Source organism: Ailuropoda melanoleuca, chromosome 3 (genome assembly GCF_002007445.2).
Source record: "Ailuropoda melanoleuca isolate Jingjing chromosome 3, ASM200744v2, whole genome shotgun sequence".
Lineage (NCBI taxonomy): Eukaryota > Metazoa > Chordata > Mammalia > Carnivora > Ursidae > Ailuropoda > Ailuropoda melanoleuca.
Window position 1 is genome coordinate 4157274 of NC_048220.1, and position 18225 is coordinate 4175498.

General features: G+C 53.3%; 1 protein-coding gene across 1 annotated transcript in view; it reads left to right on the forward strand.

The window, feature by feature from the left end:
• Nucleotides 1-18225, forward strand: part of ADAMTS2 (ADAM metallopeptidase with thrombospondin type 1 motif 2) — a gene marked incomplete at its 5' end in the record, with an annotated part of 221959 nt that continues 203734 nt past the window's right edge. Inside the window, 2 exons of the mRNA XM_034655721.1 lie at nt 1-91; nt 1117-1511. Of these exons, the coding sequence (XP_034511612.1) occupies nt 1-91; nt 1117-1511 (486 nt within the window). The remainder of the gene's footprint in view (nt 92-1116; nt 1512-18225) is intronic.

The window sequence follows — 18225 nt, forward strand, 5'->3', positions numbered from 1 at the left end:
CTGCTGCTGCTGCTGCTGCTGCTGCTGCCTCCGCTCTTGCTGCCGCCGCCGCCCGCGGACGCCCGGCTCGCCGCCGCCGCCGACCCCCCAGGTAGGTGCGGCCGGGCCCCCACGCACCACGACCCCGGTCCTCCGGGCCCCGCCTTGCGTGCTCCGCCGCCCCCTCCCCAGGCGTCCTCCAGCCCGACTTGGGCAAACTCCGCGCGCCCCGCCCGGGGCCAAGTTGGCCAACTTCGGGGCCGGGTTGGTCGCGCAGGGGGCGCCCCGCGGCGCACCCGAGCGCCTCCGGCCGGGGGGAGCCTCGGAGCATTCGTGGCTCCCGGGAAGCGGAGCAAGGAGATGGAGGGCCGGGAAAGCCCCGCGGCAGAGAGCGCAGCGCTAGCCCCAGCGGGTCCTGGGGAGCCAGGGCGAGGCGGCGCCGGGGCTCGCGTCCGGGGACGCTCGGGAGGAGCCGGGTACTGAGAGCGCCGCTTTGGGCCCTGAGGACTGATGGGGCGCCCCGGAGGGAATCCCTGAGGATCCGAGAGACCCTGTTCCACCCCTCCCTGCCCCTCGGGCGCGCGGGGAGGGGGGCCGGCATCGGTCCAGCTGAGAGCTGGACACGGAGGACAGGCCGCGCGTGCCCGGGGGAACCGAGTCCTCGCCGCTCCGGAGGCGAGCGGTGAGGGCGCCCGGGCGGCGGGCGCCGCGGAGGGGTAGAGGCGAGGCGCACGGGTAAGGGGCCAACCGGCAATGGTTTCGGAGCCGCCCCACGTCCTGCCAAGGGCGGTAGGTTCCAGGGGCGGGGGCGCTCTGATGGGGCCGTCCCCAGGGGAACTGTGAGGAGCTCTCGGAGCCCCAACCCGGAACGGGGCAGGGGCAGAGCGCTTGTGTGGCAGGGTCCCAGAGGGGGACCGCCTGGGGGCGGCGGGGCTCCGGAGTGGTGGCCGGGTTAACGCCCCTTCCCAGTCCGAAGAAGGCCGGGGAGGTGCAGGCTAGTTTCTGGGGGTTGTCTGGCAGAATGCCCTTCCCTTCTCAGTAGTGGTGGGGGGGGAGCTGGGGGGGGCCTGCAGGGCTTGGCGGCGGGGCTCTGGGGCTCCGAGGTCTTGGCGGCTCTAACACCCCTTCCCTTTGCAGGCGGGCCCTTGGGGCACGGAGCGGAGCGCATCCTGGCGGTGCCGGTGCGCACTGACGCCCAGGGCCGCTTGGTGTCCCACGTGGTGTCGGCGGCGTCGGCCCAGACCCGGGTACGAGCCCGCAGGGCCGCCCCTGTCCAGACCCCGGGCTTACCTGGAGACAATGAGGAGAATCCCGGCGGCCGCCTCTTCTACAATGTCACGGTCTTCGGCCGAGACCTGCACCTGCGGCTGCGGCCCAACGCCCGCCTCGTGGCGCCCGGCGCCACCGTGGAGTGGCAAAGCGAGTCGGGCGCCACCCGCGTGGAGCCCCTGCTTGGGACCTGCCTCTACGTCGGAGACGTGGCGGGCCTGGCTGAAGCCTCCTCCGTGGCGCTCAGCAACTGCGACGGGCTGGTGAGTACTCACTTCTCTCGCTCCTTTCTGTTTACTGCCCTTGCCTGGGATTTGGAAGCCGGTTACCTGTGACTCCAAGGCCTGCACTGAGGATCTCCTCTGCACCCCTGTGTGTAGGGAGCATCGGGCACCGAAGGAAGGGGTTGGGACGAAGGCAAGTTACTTTGATGGGTCCCAGAGGGGTGATTTATGCAATGGGTCAGGGTCTCCAAAGGTCTGCTCAAGTAGCAGAGTGCGGTCTCCCCTATGCCCTGGGGGGCGCAGTTCTTCCTCTTGTAACCAGGTGTGTGTACATCTCTGGGAGCGTGTGTGTCTGCACACGTGTTTTGGAATGTTCATGTGTGCTCCTATCTGGGTACTGGCGCTAATATGTGAACGTCCCAGTGTGTGTCTTGTGCATGTGCGTATCTGTGGCTTTCCGCTCATTCGGGTGTCTGGGTATCTGTTGAGTGTGTGTCCACATACATCTTAGCATGTGCGATATGTGTGCAAGGGGGCACGTGTGCTGACAGTCCGTCTTCTTGTTTCCGTGTGTGCAGGTGGTGCCGGCTCAGGGAGCAGGCAGGCAGTAGTGCTGAAATGCCCAGTTATCCCTCTGCCCCCTGGCTGACCGGGAGCCACTGATTTTTATGCTGTGGTTTCCTGTTGAACTCCAGCTGGTAATTTGAAAAGTCGGTTTTCTCTCTCTATTTTGAGCCAAGGGGAGCGTTTGGAAATGCAGGCTCTGGTGCCCATGGGCAGCCTCTGAAGGACAAGGAGAGAGGCTGAGTCCCCTCCTGGGACTGCGTGGGCCACCCAGCATGACTGGAGGCCTGGAACATTTTCCTGTCTCCAAGGGCCCCCAGGGACCACAGCTTGGCATGGGGGGGGGGCTCAGAGGAAGCCTGGATCGATGCTCAGGGAGGCGGCTGACATTGGCGGTGCTCTGTCCGGCTGCCCCGGGGCCTGGCACGCGGCAGAAACCACTGCAGTTTTCTATTTTGGATTGGGGGTGCGGTGGGCAGGCTGGCCGTGCCTGGCCAGACATCTGAAGCCGCCCACCGTGAGTTCTGCTCTAATTGCCGCTCAGGGCCCTGCTGTGCCGAGCGCGTGGCCGCTCTCCCAGCCCTGCTGGCCCCCAAGTCCCCCTGTCCTCAGGCTTGTCCTGCTGCTGCCTGCAGAGCCTGCACTTAACCAGAGCCTCACAACCGCTGGTGTTCTTTTTATGGAGACACAGGAAATGTCACTTGTTGCTTTGGAAAATCACTGCCTTTGGCTGGATTTAGTTAGAACCCAGGCATATTGCAAACAACCGTAAATGTCCTTGGAGGAGTTGGGTTATCGTGGTGCAGCCTTTATGTGTCTGTTGTCTCTGAGGCTGTCTGGGGCCTCATAGGTGTGTCTCATTTGAGCTGCAGGTGAATTCCTAAATAAAAGAGTGCTGGGGACTCCAGGGTTTGGGGGAGCTGACTTGGATGCAGTCTGTAGGTGGGCCAGCTCCTGTGTACTGAGAAATTCCTGATGGAGAGCATTTCAGGGAGGCTTTGTCTCTGTATTGTTCCCTCATCTGTCATTTGGCGATTCATTTATTTAGCCAGAACCTCCTCGTGCTGTCTGTCCACTGTGCTGGTCAGAGGTGTGGCTGACCTGGTGCCCACCGGGGGCTCAGGGCCGCTGATGGGCTGAGGGGCAGTTCTGGCCGGGGCCTTGACCGCAGGCTCCTGGGGGCTATTTGGAGAATGTGTAGGCAGCAGGCAAAGGCGCAGGTTGGCAATCTTAGGAGAGGGAAAGACATGGGCAGAGGGACCAGGTATGCGCTGGCCTGGTCAGGACAGGCATGGTGAGATGCCACAAGGACTGGCCACACACCTGTACAGGGGCAAGACAGTTGGAAAGAAGACCGGAGTTGGAAGATGTGCTCGGGCTTGCCTGAGGGGCCTTGAATGCTGTCAATGAAAAATGGCCCGGAGACACTGGGGCATCAATATTAGTTCTTTACCCTTCCTTCCTTCTTTCCTTCTTTCCTTTCTTCCTCCCTCCCTCCCTTCATTCCTCCTATTCTTCCTTCCTTCCTCTCTCCCTCCCTCCTTCCTTCCACTTTCTTTTGTTTTCTTTTGTTTTCTTTCTTTTCTTCTTCCTCCCTCTCCTCCTCCCTCCCTCCCCTCCTCTCCCTCTTTCTTTCTTTCTTTTTCTTTCTTTCCCTCCTTCCTTCCTTTTGTTTTGGTGTGTCTCTTCTCATTTTATACTAATTAATTCTTTAACCTTTTGAGTCTCTGTGTATTACTGATAAGCCTGGGGCCCTACATGTAATACAAAGCTCTGGCCTTCCACAGCCATCCTGCAGGGGAGGGATCGTCATCCCTGGTTTGCAGATGCTTGGATAAGGCTCTAGGAGGTTGAGTGACTTGCCCAAGACCACACAGCCCATGCTGGCACAAATCTGAACTGGTTCTCTCCAGCCCCTTGTGCCATTGGGCTCCCAAGTCCGGGCAGGTAGAAGACACTGAGGTGGGCAATACCTGTGTACTCCCTCCCAATAGGCCTTATGGGGATAAATGCACCTTATTCTTCTAGCAACCCGGGCCCTTAACCACCATGCCACACAGGCCCCTGGCCTCTGCAGCGTTTGCTCTTCCTTCATAGATAGTAAAGCACACCGAAGCAGGTATGTCAGGCTGTGGTGTGCCTGCCAATCCCCAGGGATCTTGTTAAAATGCAAGCTTTGGTTCAGCGCATCTGGGGTGGGGCCTACAGTTCTGCATTTCTTCCTTCCTTCCTTCCTTCCTTCCTTCCTTCCTTCCTTCCTTTCTTCCTTCCTTCCTTCCAGAAAGAGAGCATGAGTGAGGGCAGGTAGTGGCAGAGGGAGAAAGAGAGACTTTTAAGCAGGCTCCACACCCAGTGTCTAGCCCAACATGGGGCTTGATCTCAAGCTTGATCCCTGAGATCATGACCTGAGCCGAAATCAAGAGTTGGCTGCTTAACCGACTGAGCCACCCAGGAGCCCCAAGTTCTGCATTTCTAATAAGCTCCAAGGCCAATGCTCCTGGGCCTCAGGCTGCCCTTTGAGAAGCAAGGCTCAACAGCCCCATTTCTGCAAGAAAGTTCTACACATTCTACCACAAGTTGCTCCTCACAAATGGGTTTCAGTGGACAACCGGTGTGGGAGATGGTGCACCTTGCATTCCACTTGGGAGATTCAGAGGGCCCATCAGGATCTCTGAGAAGTTCCGTAATAAAGAAATGTCTGGTGCTCTGAGTAATCCATCATTTCCCACGGAGATGGGACTGTGGAAACCCTTCTTGGCAGAACATGTCTTCCTGGAAGATGTGTAAAGAAACCATGGAGCAGGGTCCCAGGCACTCGTGTGCATGCAGTCTCTCTCTAAAAATAAATAAATAAATAAATAAATAAATAAATAAATAAATAAATAAAATCTTTTAAAAAAAGAGAAAGGAAAGCAGGAGTAGCTTTGTTTTCTGTGGACAGTGGTCTCCTAATTGAGGGGAATCTTATTTCATTATATCTGTCAGGATCCTTTCAGTTACAAGTGACAGACCACTTAAATTAGTTTAAAGAAAAAATGGGAAATTATTAGCTCACATAATGGTAAGTCTTCAGGCATGGCTGAATCCAGGCGTTCCCGCTAGGTCATTAGGACACTTGCCATCTCCTGCCTCTGTCTTCTTATGTGCTGGCTTTGTTCTCAGGTGCAGTCCTTCTGTGGTGAGTCTGGGGGCTCCAGCAGTGTCTTTTTTTTTTTTTTTTAAAGATTTTATTTATTTATTTGACAGAGATAGAGACAGCCAGCGAGAGAGGGAACACAAGCAGGGGGAGTGGGAGAGGAAGAAGCAGGCTCACAGCAGAGGAGCCTGATGTGGGGCTCGATCCCATAACGCCGGGATCACACCCTGAGCCGAAGGCAGACGCTTAACCGCTGTGCCACCCAGGCGCCCCAGCAGTGTCTTTTTCTGAATAATTCCAGCTGAGTCCTGGGTATCACTCTGGTCAGCCTGGGGTCCGGTGCTCCCGTGAGGAGCTGGACATGGGATTTGCAGAACCGCAGACATAGAAAGCGGAAGAGGTGCTGTTCCCTCAGTTAATATGAGATGGGGATTCTGAGCCTGCCCAAGATGTGGATTCTTCTGGATTCAGGTAGAGGTGCAGACTCAAGAAATGCCACATGAAGACATACTTCATAAGACATGCTGTGCACTTCATTCCCAGAGAGGCTGGTAAATGCAGTTTCCAGGGTTTCTTTGCTTTTTTTTGTTGTTGTGGGTTGTTGTTTTTTTTTTGTTGTTGTTGTTTGTTTTTTTTTTTCAGCCACTAGGCAGAAGTTGTTCGTAATATTCACAGGGAAATGTTAAGGTTTGTCTTTTCATGATGCATGAGAAAATTATGCTTAACGAAGGATTCTTGCGTGTCACGTTGCTATAGTTTCCTAGTACCTTTCAGGCCACATGATAAGTGTGCTAATTTCATATCGTTCATATATGCTCATTAAAAACCCAGTGAGGGGTCACCTGGGTGGCTCAGTTGGTTAAGCACTTGCCTTCGGCTCAGGTCATGATCTCATGGGTCCTGGGATCAGAACCCCACATCGGGCTCCCTGCTCAGTGGGGAGTCTGCTTCTCCCTCTGCCTCTGCCTGCTTCTCCCCCACACTCATGCACACACACACACACACACTCTCTCTCTCTCTCTCTCGCTCTCAAATAAATAAATAAAATCTTATTTTTTATAACCCAGTGAGAAGGCTGTTGTAGTAATAGTATAATGGTAATAATAGTAGTAAGTCATAGTTTGCTACTCCTACTATGTGCCAGGCTCCCTGCTGAGTGCCTTATGCCTGCATCACCTTGTTCTATCCTCACAACATCCTATGGCCTATGCCTGATATTATCCCCATTCTACAGATGAATGAACTGAGGCTCCAAATGCTGAGAGCTTGCTTCAAGCTTTGCCATCAGTATTTGAATGCATGTCTGCCAGAGTCCAAGATCATACTCACTAGATTTTAAAAATGAAGCAATGCATTTCTTTAAAACATTTCTTACCTTCCCTGTTTTGACTCCTGGAGACCTTCTGAGTCAAGGGCGTTGTCTGTTGTTTGTGGGAGCTGGGAGCGGGCCTGGTGGCTGAGTGGCTTGCTGACACACTGCTGACCTGCTCCAGCCTGCAGCTCCTGGCAGGTTGCCTGAGTCTTCACAACTGGGTGATGGTAGCGGGGACTCCAGTAGGGCTGAAGCACCCTGCCCCATCTCTACCTCCCATCTCAGGGCACCTCTGGGGACCTCTCTGGCCTGATAGGGCCCGACAGGGCCAGTGGGTGGAAGTCTTCATGGGCTGGGCAGTGGGAAGGGTCTGGCCTCTGAGGTCTGGTCCCATCCTGAAGTCTGAGGGTGTACAATGCCTTCCCGGGGGGCTCAATGTGAGCCCCCATGACTCCGTGAGGCAGAGCCCCCCTCGTGTGGTGGAGGTTCAGAGAGGCCCAAGGGCTTCTGCCTTGTGGGCTGGGGGCTGCTAGGCACCTACTCTGTCCAGTCTTTTTTTTAAAGACTTTATTTATTATTTTAGAGAGAGATAGAGAACTTGAGCAGGGGTGGGGGAGGGGCAGAGGGAGAGAATCCCAAGCAGACTCCGCGCTGAGTGCAGAGCCAGCACCGCTCAACCCCAGGACCCTGAGATCACGACCTGAGCTGAAATTAAGATTCGGAGGCTTAACCGACTGAGACACCTAGCCCCCCCGCCCCCCCGTCCAGTCTTTCTAGACATTAAGAATCACGAAGGTCTACAGAGAGAAATCATTTGCTGGCCTAACAGACCAAGATGAGTTGAATTTTTCCTCACAAGGCTCCTGCTTTCGAGGCCACACATTGGGCTCCAGCTGGCTCAGGTGCTAGAGCAGGGCAGGCGGGTGGGGCAGGCTCGGGCTGTAGGGCTGGGGGAGAGGGTGCCTAGGACTTGCAGCCATCCCTTGTAGGGTCTTCCTACCCCTCACCCTGCCTTGATACTGCCTGGAGGGCAGCGAGAGGATCTCAGGAACGCCAAAGAGGGGCTGTGGGACCTTCCAAGGTCCCTGGGTCTTGGGGCTCCTCAGGTCAGAAGAGCAGAGGTACCAGCTTGGCCCCTGCTCTTGGCAATCTGCACAGGGTAGTCTCAGCCTCCTCATGGCTTGTTACTCTCCTTGTTGTTTAAGACTCATTCAGTTTAAGTGACAGACAGAAAGCCGGCTTACAAGGAATGAAATAAATAAGGGATGTCATGGGCCCAATTATCCTTGGGGTCCTGAGGAGTTCAGGCATGGCTGGATCCAGGGGTTCAGGGCTTGTTTCAGCACATGTTCTCTGCCTTTCAGCTTTGCCACTCTCTGTGTTTGTCTCAACATGGCCTTCCCCATGTTGGGGGAACACTGGCATCTCCTAGTTTAACTTGCCTTCCATGGTAGCAATCAGAAATGGAGAGCACTCCTTTCTGGATGGTTCCTGCTAGCATCCTGAAGAGGGCTGTGATGGGCCCTGTTTGGGTTATAGGCCCCTCTTTGAACCAATCGTTGTGATGTAGGCCTGGCCTGAGCCTCTTGCTCACCTTTGTGGAGGAAAGTGAGGGTCAGATCCCCAAACTCTGGAATGGATTGGTGTTTTATATAAAAGCAAGAGGAAGGTGAATGTGCTGGGCAGATGAAAACAGTTGCCACCACGCTCCACCTGGACTTCGGGTCCTCGTGTCCAGATCTCTTCCTGGACTCCAGACTTGCCTGCCCAGCTGCCTCTAGAGCTCCCTCCCTGGGTGACCCCATGCTTCTGAAATGGAATGTAGTCTCCACTCTCCTCCAGACCCCACCCTTTCTTGGGTGGGAATCCCAGGATCACCCCTCTCCTCCCTCTCTGTGACCCACATCCGGCCAGCCACCATCCTAGATGTCTCTGGACTTTATCCCTATTCCCATCTCTCCACCATGCCCGATCCCAAGCCCTGTCTTTTGCACCTGTGATCCTCAGCTGCTGCTAATTGGTCACTCCCCAGCAACTCTTTCTACACATAGCAGCCACACTGATTTTCAAAAACCGTGTATTAAATCATGTCACTCCTTTGCTTGAGATCTTTCAATGATTCTTATTGCCCTTAAAAAAAAAAAATCCAAACCCACCACCCTGGCATTCAAGGCCACCTATGACCTGGTCCAGTGGCCTCCAATTTCATCTGTCACCGTGTCCCCCTCCTGCCTGTGACCCATCACACTGAGCTTTTACTTCTCCCAACATAGGATACCCCCAGCTCAGGACCTTTGCATAGGCTGTGCCCTTGCCTGGACCACTCTTATCCCTTCATCTTTACCTGGCTCACTCTGTAGGTCTCCGCTAAATGGCATTTCATCCAGGAAGCCATCCTAGAAATTCTCATGCCAGGTTGCACCCTGTGCTTCTTGGTAACTTGTACCATGGGTAACGTGTACCCAGCTATGTTTGCAGGGCCCAGTTCTGACCAGGCAGAGCTCAGCTGGGAGCTGTGAAATGAGAGTTTCCAGGAAGTGGGGGCCAAAAGCTTATGTATGGAAGCTTTGGGGACTTGCTCCTGAGACCCAGTGTCCCCAATACCCACGGCTGGCCTGTCTCTCCTCATCTGCTCTCTTGCCAATCCCAGAATGCCTGCACTCACTGGGGAAAACTGCCTTGGAGAATGGCTGAAAGCTCTGTCTCCTTTCCTACAGGAAAGTACTTGTGCACAACATGTGGTTTTATAGTTTTCCTGCCCCTACTTTGGGGTGCATGAAACTTGAGGTCAAAACCCTTGATCTAAATCAAACCAAGTAGGAGAGGGAAGACCCCCCCCCGCCCAGTCCTGTATAGGGAAGGGTTGTGTGGGGGTGAGGTGACATTGGGCTGGGCTTTGGCAAGTCATCTTGTGACCCTGGGCAAATCCTCCCACCATTGGCCTCAGTTTGTCTAGTTGGAAACTGGAGGCTGGAGTTAACCGTTTCTGGGACCCTTCCAGGGCAACTGCAGGTGGCTTAGGGGCCGATGGGGATCAGACTCAAGTGAGGGGACAGGGTCGGAGGAGGGAGAGGTGGGGATCCCCACAAGCCCAAGCCCCACTTCCCTTGAGAGATCGTTGCCCCCCCCCCCCCCCCCCGGGAGTGTGGGCGCCTTGCTGCTGAACCCGCCACTGTTTCTTCAGAGAAACTGTGTTTCTGAGTCTACTGATATCATTTGTCTAGTGTGAAGACCCTGTGTGGGCCCTAAGGTCCCCTGACAGGGCCTCCAGAGGCAGGTGTGGAAGTGTTGGGAGGTGTGTTGGCTGCAGGATTATCAAATGGGCTAGGGCTCCCTGCTGGCAAGGGCTGGGGCACTTGCTAAAATCCAGCATGACATCATCACCGCCACCCCATGCCCCCTTCCAAGGTATCCACAAACTTCTGGCTGGCCTCCTCACCACTTCTCACTGGGAGCGATTTGGTGGAAGGGAAGGGAAGGAACTTCCTAGGGGTTCTTGCCTGCCTGGGCAGGGTAGGGACGTGCACTGACCTGTGGCTGCCATGATGGAGGCTGACTGGTCAGGGTTTTGTGCTCAAGGGGGCAGAGTAGCAGCCCGTGACCCTGCCGCACCACCCCATTTGCCTCGTGGTGGCCCCTCAGAATGGTGTAGGTGTATCAGTGCTCTGAAACCCAGACTCATCTGTCTTCCACCTAGAGTCGTTAAAATCACAGACGGCCAGTGGGTAGTTGCCAGGGGCTGGGGGGAAGAGGGGAATGGGGCGTTACTATTAATGGTTACAGACTTTCAGTTTTACAAGAAAAAAAGAGTTCTGGTGATGGTCGCGCCATTCCTAATGTATTTAATAGCACTGAACGACACTAAAAGTGGTTAAGATGGTAAATTTTACGTTATGTGTATTTTACTACATAAATAAAGGGCCTCTGAGGACTCATGGGATTCGGTAGGTGGTTCAGGGGTGGAGTGGTGCCCCTTGAACCCCGATCGTCCAGTTTTCCTCCCCTGTGGGACTCTGTTCCCTGGGGGACCAGTGGTTGCGGTTGTCCCCACACCCCTCACGCCCCCAGAGACAGCCTGGTGGGAAAGGGAAGCTATTTTGGGGGAGCTTCCCGCCTCGGTCTTGAGCTTCACTCTGATTGGCCGGGATTAGGTCACAGGACTTTTCCACAGCCAATCACTGTGGCCCAGGAATGCCGTGCGCTGATTGGCTCTGGCCCGAGTCACATGCTCCAGCGGTGGCCTAGGATAGTTGAGCGAGAGCGCCAGGAGCTGGACCACCACGATGGCGGAGTCGTGGCCCGCCAACTTCGTCACTCCTCTAACGGCTGCGGGCCCTGGTGCTCGCGCTGCCCCTCAAGAAAAGGCCGTCTACACCCGCTCCCTGCTCTGCAGCATGTACCCAGTCCCCGCAGTCGTCCTGTGAACTAGCCACTGCGGTGCCCCTTCCACAGATAAGGAAACCGAGGCTCGGTGAGTTACTGGGATCTGTGGGCTCTCCCGGTGTGGGATCGCTTCTCTCCACGGACTCCTCTAGGGAAGGGCAGAGTGGGGCCCAGCTCGGCCCCTCATGAAGGGCCAGCACAGTCACCGATCTCTGAGCCTGAGCCCAGGGAGGCGGGCTCTTCCCTAGTCACCCCTTGTCACCTTGCCACCCCCTACTCTGACTCCACTGCGTGGTCATGTGCGTTTCTGGCACTGGTTGTGGAGTGTAACTGTGCGCCCGTTCCCCTGTTGGCAGGCTTCAGGCTCTTTCTGCCCCATGGCCAACCGGGGCTGCCTGTCCCCTTGTGCCCCCAGCACTTGGTGAGTGCGGAGTGATGCCAGGGGGCCACTGGGAGATGGAGAAGGCCGGATCCTCACCTAGGCCTGCTGTGAGGACCATGAGTGCCATGGCCAGGGTGAGCAGTCATGGAGGAGCTCATTTGCCCTGAGCCACAGGGACACCTCATCATGGCCTGGTGTGCCCACGTAGCATTCAGGCTGGCTTTGCTGTGTGGTGGCCTCAGCTGTGGCCTGGGCCTTCCCACTCTGGTCGCTGAGATCCATTGCATGTGAGGCCCTTCCTGGGGCCCTCGGTCCATACTAGCAGGCAGGCGCATCCTTCATTACCCTCACTGCCCTCCCCTGCTTGGGCAGCCTGGAGGAACATATGTGCGTGTTTGTGCGCCTTTGTATGGGAATGTATGTGTGTATGTGGAATGCATACACCAATGCTTGCATGTGCATGTGCATGCATATCTGTATGAGTGTGACATGAATATGTGCCCACATGTGAATGTGTGTCTATGCTTGTGACTTTATGCATTGGAGTGAGCATGTGTGTGAGTGTGCATGCGCGTGTCTGTAGGTTTACATGTGTGCCCATTTGAGTGAGCATGTGCATTTGAGTGTGAGTGTGTATGTATGTTCTTGGCAGGGGCTTCCTGCAGAGGAGGGTACTGAGGGGGGAGAGGTACTGAGAGGAGAGGAAGACCCTAGCCCTCTGAATCTCGGCATCACCTCAGGCCCCCTCCTCCCCCACTGGCAGGCACTCTGGAATGGGAGGGCCTAGGTAGGAGCCTCTTGCTCTGCTGCTTATGTTTCATATTAAATGTCAACTGTCCACCGGGTCTGCGGTGCTGCCATTAATATGGAGAAGTTATTACAGAGCCTGGAGCTGGCTCCTCGGGCTCATCCATGAATTTCAATTACCTTGCACGTCTACTCTAGGTCTGGAGTGGTGCGCGCAGCTTCTGCTGGGAGGCAGAGGGAACTCTGCATCCAGAACCCAAGCCCAGGCAGTGCAGAGGGGCTAGGCAGGCCCTGCACTGCCCCACCTTGCCCTGCAGGTTTCATGTGAGCACGGACTTGGTGTGAACTGGAGGCTTCTGTGTCACATGGTCGTCTCTGCCCTGCATAGCTGGGCAGCCTGGACAAGGGCTAAAATGCACAAAAACCTCTTTTCCTTGGCTTGCAAAGTGGAAGGAGGAACCTATCCACACTCACCTTACTGGGCATTGGAAGGATGGGTGCACATAACAGGTACTTAGCCCAGGCTTTCAGGAAATGCTGGCCATTTATGCATTTCATCAGATCTAAGGTACCATCAATTATAGGGCACATCAAGTAAGAGCAGACCCTCTCCATTAAACTGCACCATGGCACCTTAACTACAGTCCTAAGAGGCGTAGGCACCAGCCTCCCTGCCTCTAGTTGCTCCAAATAGTGGGCCATTCCTCCCTTTTCATTTGCTTGGCTTACTTAGTGTGTGACTGCCTTCTTCGCTTCTGGGTGTCTTCCTCTCTTTGGTAAAGTATGGAGTTATAGTCCGAGGAAATTTCTCATTGACACCAAACCTACCCACTCCGTTGTCTCTGTGCTTTTGTGCACACACCATAATTTTTTTGCCATCATGGTGTGACTTTTTGAAGACATTTTGGGTGGCAAGGATCTCAACACAGGAAGAGCTGACCCTACACACAATTCAAGTAAGGGATGACATATGAGCGACACGCCATGGTCGGGTTGGTGCGTGCCAGGCAATGCCACCACGCGGTTGCTGCCGGCTGCTGGTGGTGGTAAGACCCAGTGGTTTCATCCTGACTTCAGAGGTGGTAAATGTGAAAAATGTGTGTCTAGAGTCCTGGATGTGCAGTTTTTCATTGTAGTTGTTGATGTTATTGCTATGTTACAAGTGATTTCAAGGCCCTGAGAGCTGGCATGCAGTTCTCATACTGAGAAGTAGAGCAGCGACAGAGACTGGGCCGTTCACACCAGAGGGACTAGCCCTTGCTGGCCCTGTAAGCGGCGTATTCAAGGATTCATCTCCAAACCTGGCTATTTGTCCTTTGAAAGCAGGGTTTTGGGACCACATGGCAAATAAGGTGTATTTCTGTTTCATGCAAGATTGGTCTAAGCGGCCAGTCTGATTGGGACAGAGCTTCTGAAAGTATGAGCAAAAGTGGCTCAAGAACTGTAAATATGAATATATATGTGTTTTTAATGGATGATGCCATCTCCCATCAGTTGCAAGCGAAATGTCGGGTTAACCAATATCACAGATCAATTCTATGTTTCTGTCACTCTGTTCTTCTGCCAGTACTAAACTGTGTTTATCACTAGAGCCTTAAGGCTGTGATATCTAAAGAATTAGCTGCTTTATAGAGACACTGTCTGCCATGGTAGCTGTGAGCCAGGTGACGCCAGCAACTACTTGAAACGTGGCTGGTCCGAAGTGAGAGGTGCCCGAGTGTAAAACACTCAGTATTCAAAGACTTGGTACAAAAAAAAAAAAGGAATATAAAATATCTCATTGATAATCTCCAAGTATTGAGTATAGGTTGAAATGGTAATATTTCGGATATACTGGATAAAGTAAGATACATTGCTGAAATTAATTTCACCTGGTTTTTTTTTTTTTTTCCAACGTGGCTCCATGTGAAGTTCTCATTACATTTCTGTTGGACAGTGCTGCTTTGAGACATCTGGCTGGATACTTCCCGTTTCGCCGTTACTCTTTTGCAAAATTTTCTTGGCTGGTCACCTCTGTTTATTTCTTTCAGTTGAATTTTAGAATTGTTTTGTCAGGTTAAAAACATCCCTTGTGAATTTGATTGACATTAAATTAAACTTAGATACCAATTAAAGGAGGAATTGACATAATTTACAGTATTTCCAGGAACACGGTGTATTTTTCAGTTGATTTAATTCTGCTTTGATGTTGCTCAGTAGAGTATTATACATTTTTTATACAGGTCACCCATTGTTTTAAATCAGGGTCATTTCAAGGATTTTTTTTTCCTTTTTGCTATTGTTTATGGAGTCATTTCTGTCTATTGTTGGTGTACAGGAAGGCTATTGATTTTTATATAATTATCAAGCTGCTTGATTGAACTCATTACTTCTAATATATCTTTGTGGATTCCCCTGGGTTTTCTAGGTATACAGTTGTACTGTCTGTAAACGATGATAATTTCGGAGCCTCGTTTCCAATCTATACCATCTAGAACCTTCAGAGTAATGTTAAGTAACAGCAGCGGCTTTGTGCATCCGCGTCTGCGCCTGGCTCTGATGGGAACGCCCCTGGCATTTTTCTGCTTAATAAAATATAATGCTTGCTCGTGGACTAAGATGGATTTCGTGGGAAGGCAATATCCTCTGAATTCTCGTTTTCTGAGGTCCTATTTTTATCAGCAAAGGAGCTGAAATCTATATAAAATGTGTCTAACACCTCACACACCAACCCTACCCACCCCTGCCTCCGACCCCCAAAGCCAGAGGCGTTCTACAATTCCCAGGGGCTGTGTTTCCTGAGGACCTGGGACTTGGGGCTACTGGCGGGTCCCCTGAGTTGCCTGCTTGCTGGTCCTGAAATGCAAGCAAGCCCCGTTTACAGCTGTCCGGCCCCCTCACAGGAAGCATCTGGGGAGCGCTGCTGAGGAAGGTGGAGGAGGCTGAACTGCCCAGCCAAGCAGGTGGTTTCCAGGAGAGCTGGAACCAGTTCTTAGAAAGCCTATGTGGGGAGGAATTGCCACCTTGACACACTGGGCTCTCCTTCTCTCAGTGGTGTCTCTCCCAACCTTCAGTTTTTCCAAGGCAAACCTCCTGAGTCTTACAGAAGACTTTACCCTCTTGCTCAGTGGTTGGTTCCTGCCCACACGCCCCCCCGCCCAGTCTCACTGGTACTTTTATTCCCACATGCTTCTACAAGGTCTTTTCTCAAAGACTGTTGTTCCCTGTAGAGAAAAATCTGTGTCATGTTTTGTAGAGAATAGAATTGTGTTCCACTGTGTTGTCTATCTGTCTCCCCACAGATGGGCATGGGATTTGGGCAGCTTTGAACAATGCCTGTGTCGAGGCCCCAGCCTGAGAAATTCTGATTTATCGGATGTGAGTAGGACTTGGGGGTCTGTGTTTTTCAAGAGCTACACAGGAGAGTCTTATGCACAGCCAGTGGGTACCCACTGACTTAGAGGAAGGTCAGGAGGCGTGAGGTCGGACAGAACCAGGTTTGGGGGGCTGACTCTCCACTTGGCTCGCCTGTGACCGTCAGTTTCCTCAGTGGCCATGCCACCTGTCTCGGAGGGCTTGTGTCTTTGAGGGAGTGAAGGGGCACAAGCCCGTTGTCCTCCGTCCAAAGGGTTTGGGATGCAAACTCCTTGGGAGGGTTGGGGTGGAAGGAGATGATGTCCAAGAGGGACAGCTAGGCCTCCAGGTGGCCTGGGACCATGGAAGCTGCCACTGAGGTGTCAGCTCCTAACCCTCTCTGCCCTCCGGTCTTTGCCCTGGAAATACAGAGTTTGTCAGATGGAGGCTGAGGTTGACTGTCCATGCAGTGGGTGGGTAGAACTCACTTGATACTGGGTACTGATCCTGCAGGCCCTGTTGGGCAGGGTGGGGGCAGGGGCAGGGGCAGCGGCACTGTTTGCTGTGGTACCCCGCAGTGCCCCCCAGCCAGACCCCGGGCCTTGTAAATCTCCCAACGCTCTTGACTCCATTCTGCCTGCTGCTCCTTAGCTCCGTTGGCTGACCACTGGCCACTGGTGCGAGCTCACCAGCCTTGAGCTGAGATCTGGGCCTCTCAGGTGTTTGGGTGTGTCCTCGCCCCGAGTAGCTGGTTTGAGACCTGCACACAGAATGAGGAGAGGTCCCAGGCCAGGGCTCAGCACAGCTGACAGAGGGAAGGCCTGTTTCCTGAGCAGCCCCCAGGCAGTAGAGCAGGGTCCTGGCTCAGAGGCCAGAAACCCTTTCATCCCTTTATTTCCTGGGCATGCCTTGCTTCACTTGTCTCTCTTCCCTCCCTCCCCACCCTGCCAGGCCCTCTTCTCTCCTCCCTCCCTTCTACCACCTCCTTTCGCTCCCTCCTCCCTTCCTTTCCTTTCCCCTCTTCTCTATGTCTCCCTTTCTTTCCCAAAGAGCCCCCCACTTGTTCAACCAGGAGTCGTGGGTGACCCTTGCTTGGTGGGGGGCTCTTTATCACTGGCCACACACTCTGACCCAGGCTGTGCCTGCATGTTCCTATTCACACATCACCTCCCCTGACACTGGGAATGGGATCTCTTCCCCTTGTACTGGGAGGAAGGTGGGGCTCAGAGAGGGGGAGTAACCTACCCCAGGTCACACAGAGCCCATAGCCTGGGCTCCTGCTGCTGCAGCTGGAACTCCAGAGGAAACCTCTGCTGTCCTGAGGTACACATCACCCCACCCCCAACTCACACAGCAGGGTTCATTACTGCAGGAGGGAGGGGAGTCCCTCCTTCTCTCCTTGGAGGCCAAGCTCTTGTGCATGTTGGCAAATAAGGTTAAGGCCGAGCCCCTACCCTGTCAGAGTAGCCCCCACTTCAGATAGGGCGGCCTGGCCTTCAAGTGCCGTTTTTCCTGTTGGGGTGCCCAGTGCTTGTGGGCTGTGTCCTTACTGGGCAAGCTGGTCGGACCAGGCTGTGCTCTGACCCAAGACTGCCTTGGAAGGTTGTGCAGGCGTGTCCTGCATGAGGGCTCCTGGGATGCACGGGGGTGCAGGAGGCCAACCTCTGCTCAGGGTCTGGGAGTGGATGGAGCGGAGGGTGCGGGGTAGCCAAAGCTGTGTGGAGGACAGTGGCCACTGGAGGGGTGTGAAGGTGGTGCCAGGCATGTGTCCCACCATCAAGGCCACCAGAGTCTGTGCATGCATTCATCTCCCTTTCTCCCTGCGTTCATGCACCCTTTGTGAGCGGGGGCAGGTTTATACCCATAGCGTTGCCTTTCTTATGGTTACCTTGCCGACTTCTGAGTTCTGGTCAACTCTGCCAGGCTTCTGCTGTTAATTCCTTCTGTTTATTCAGGTTGTAGAAAATAGTCAGCCTTTCAGAGAAGAGCTCTGTGGCATATATTTTGATTTTTAAATATTTAACTCCTTTAATTCAAGTGAAGTGTGTTTCCTATACTTTGTGAGGTGTGGGTTTTAAGTACTTATTTTTTCTCAGTTGCCACTCTGTGTCCCAGTGCCATTCATTTCTGAATTCGCCCCTTTCCTTGTGCTTTTGGGATGTGCACTCCCTCATCTGCAAAGCTCGTGGAAGTGCTGTGGCTTATTTCTGGCCTCTGTTTTATTTTGTACCCGCAGGAAGCCCTTTGTTGCTTAATGATATGTTCTAATATCTGATAGGGCAGGTATCACTATCGTGACTTTAAAAAAATGTTTTGATCATTTTTGTCCATTTTCCAAATGGTTTTGGGATTTGTTTGCTTATGATCTTAAACAGTACCCTAAGAAAATCTTTGTTTTGGATGATATCACATGCTTGTAATAGTGTCCAGCACACAGCAGGTCTCAGCAAATCTTTGTTGAACAAGTGAATGGCATCTTCATGATGTTTCATTTTCTCAGGGAAATAAGAAGAACATTGATTCACATCTTTTAAAATCTATTCCCGGTAGGTTTATTACTACGGGTCTTAGAATTTTATCACCATAGTGAATAGGATCTTTTAGATCCTATTTTATAGTAGGTTATTATGGATAACTAGGAATATTTTTAGACCTAGTGGACTGGGTGAGCATTTTTTATTCAGGGTACCTGGGACATACTTGTTGCCGATTAATGATATTCTCCGAGTTGGGATGCTTTCCTTCCCAAAGAGCAAACAGAGCTACAATCAGCTCATTGGTACAAATTAAATACGCATTTGCGCAACTGCAGCTAAACACTTGACCACCACAGTTGACCCGGGAACCCAAGCCTCACCCAGGCCCCACCTGTTCCTCCTTACTTGCATCCAGTGAC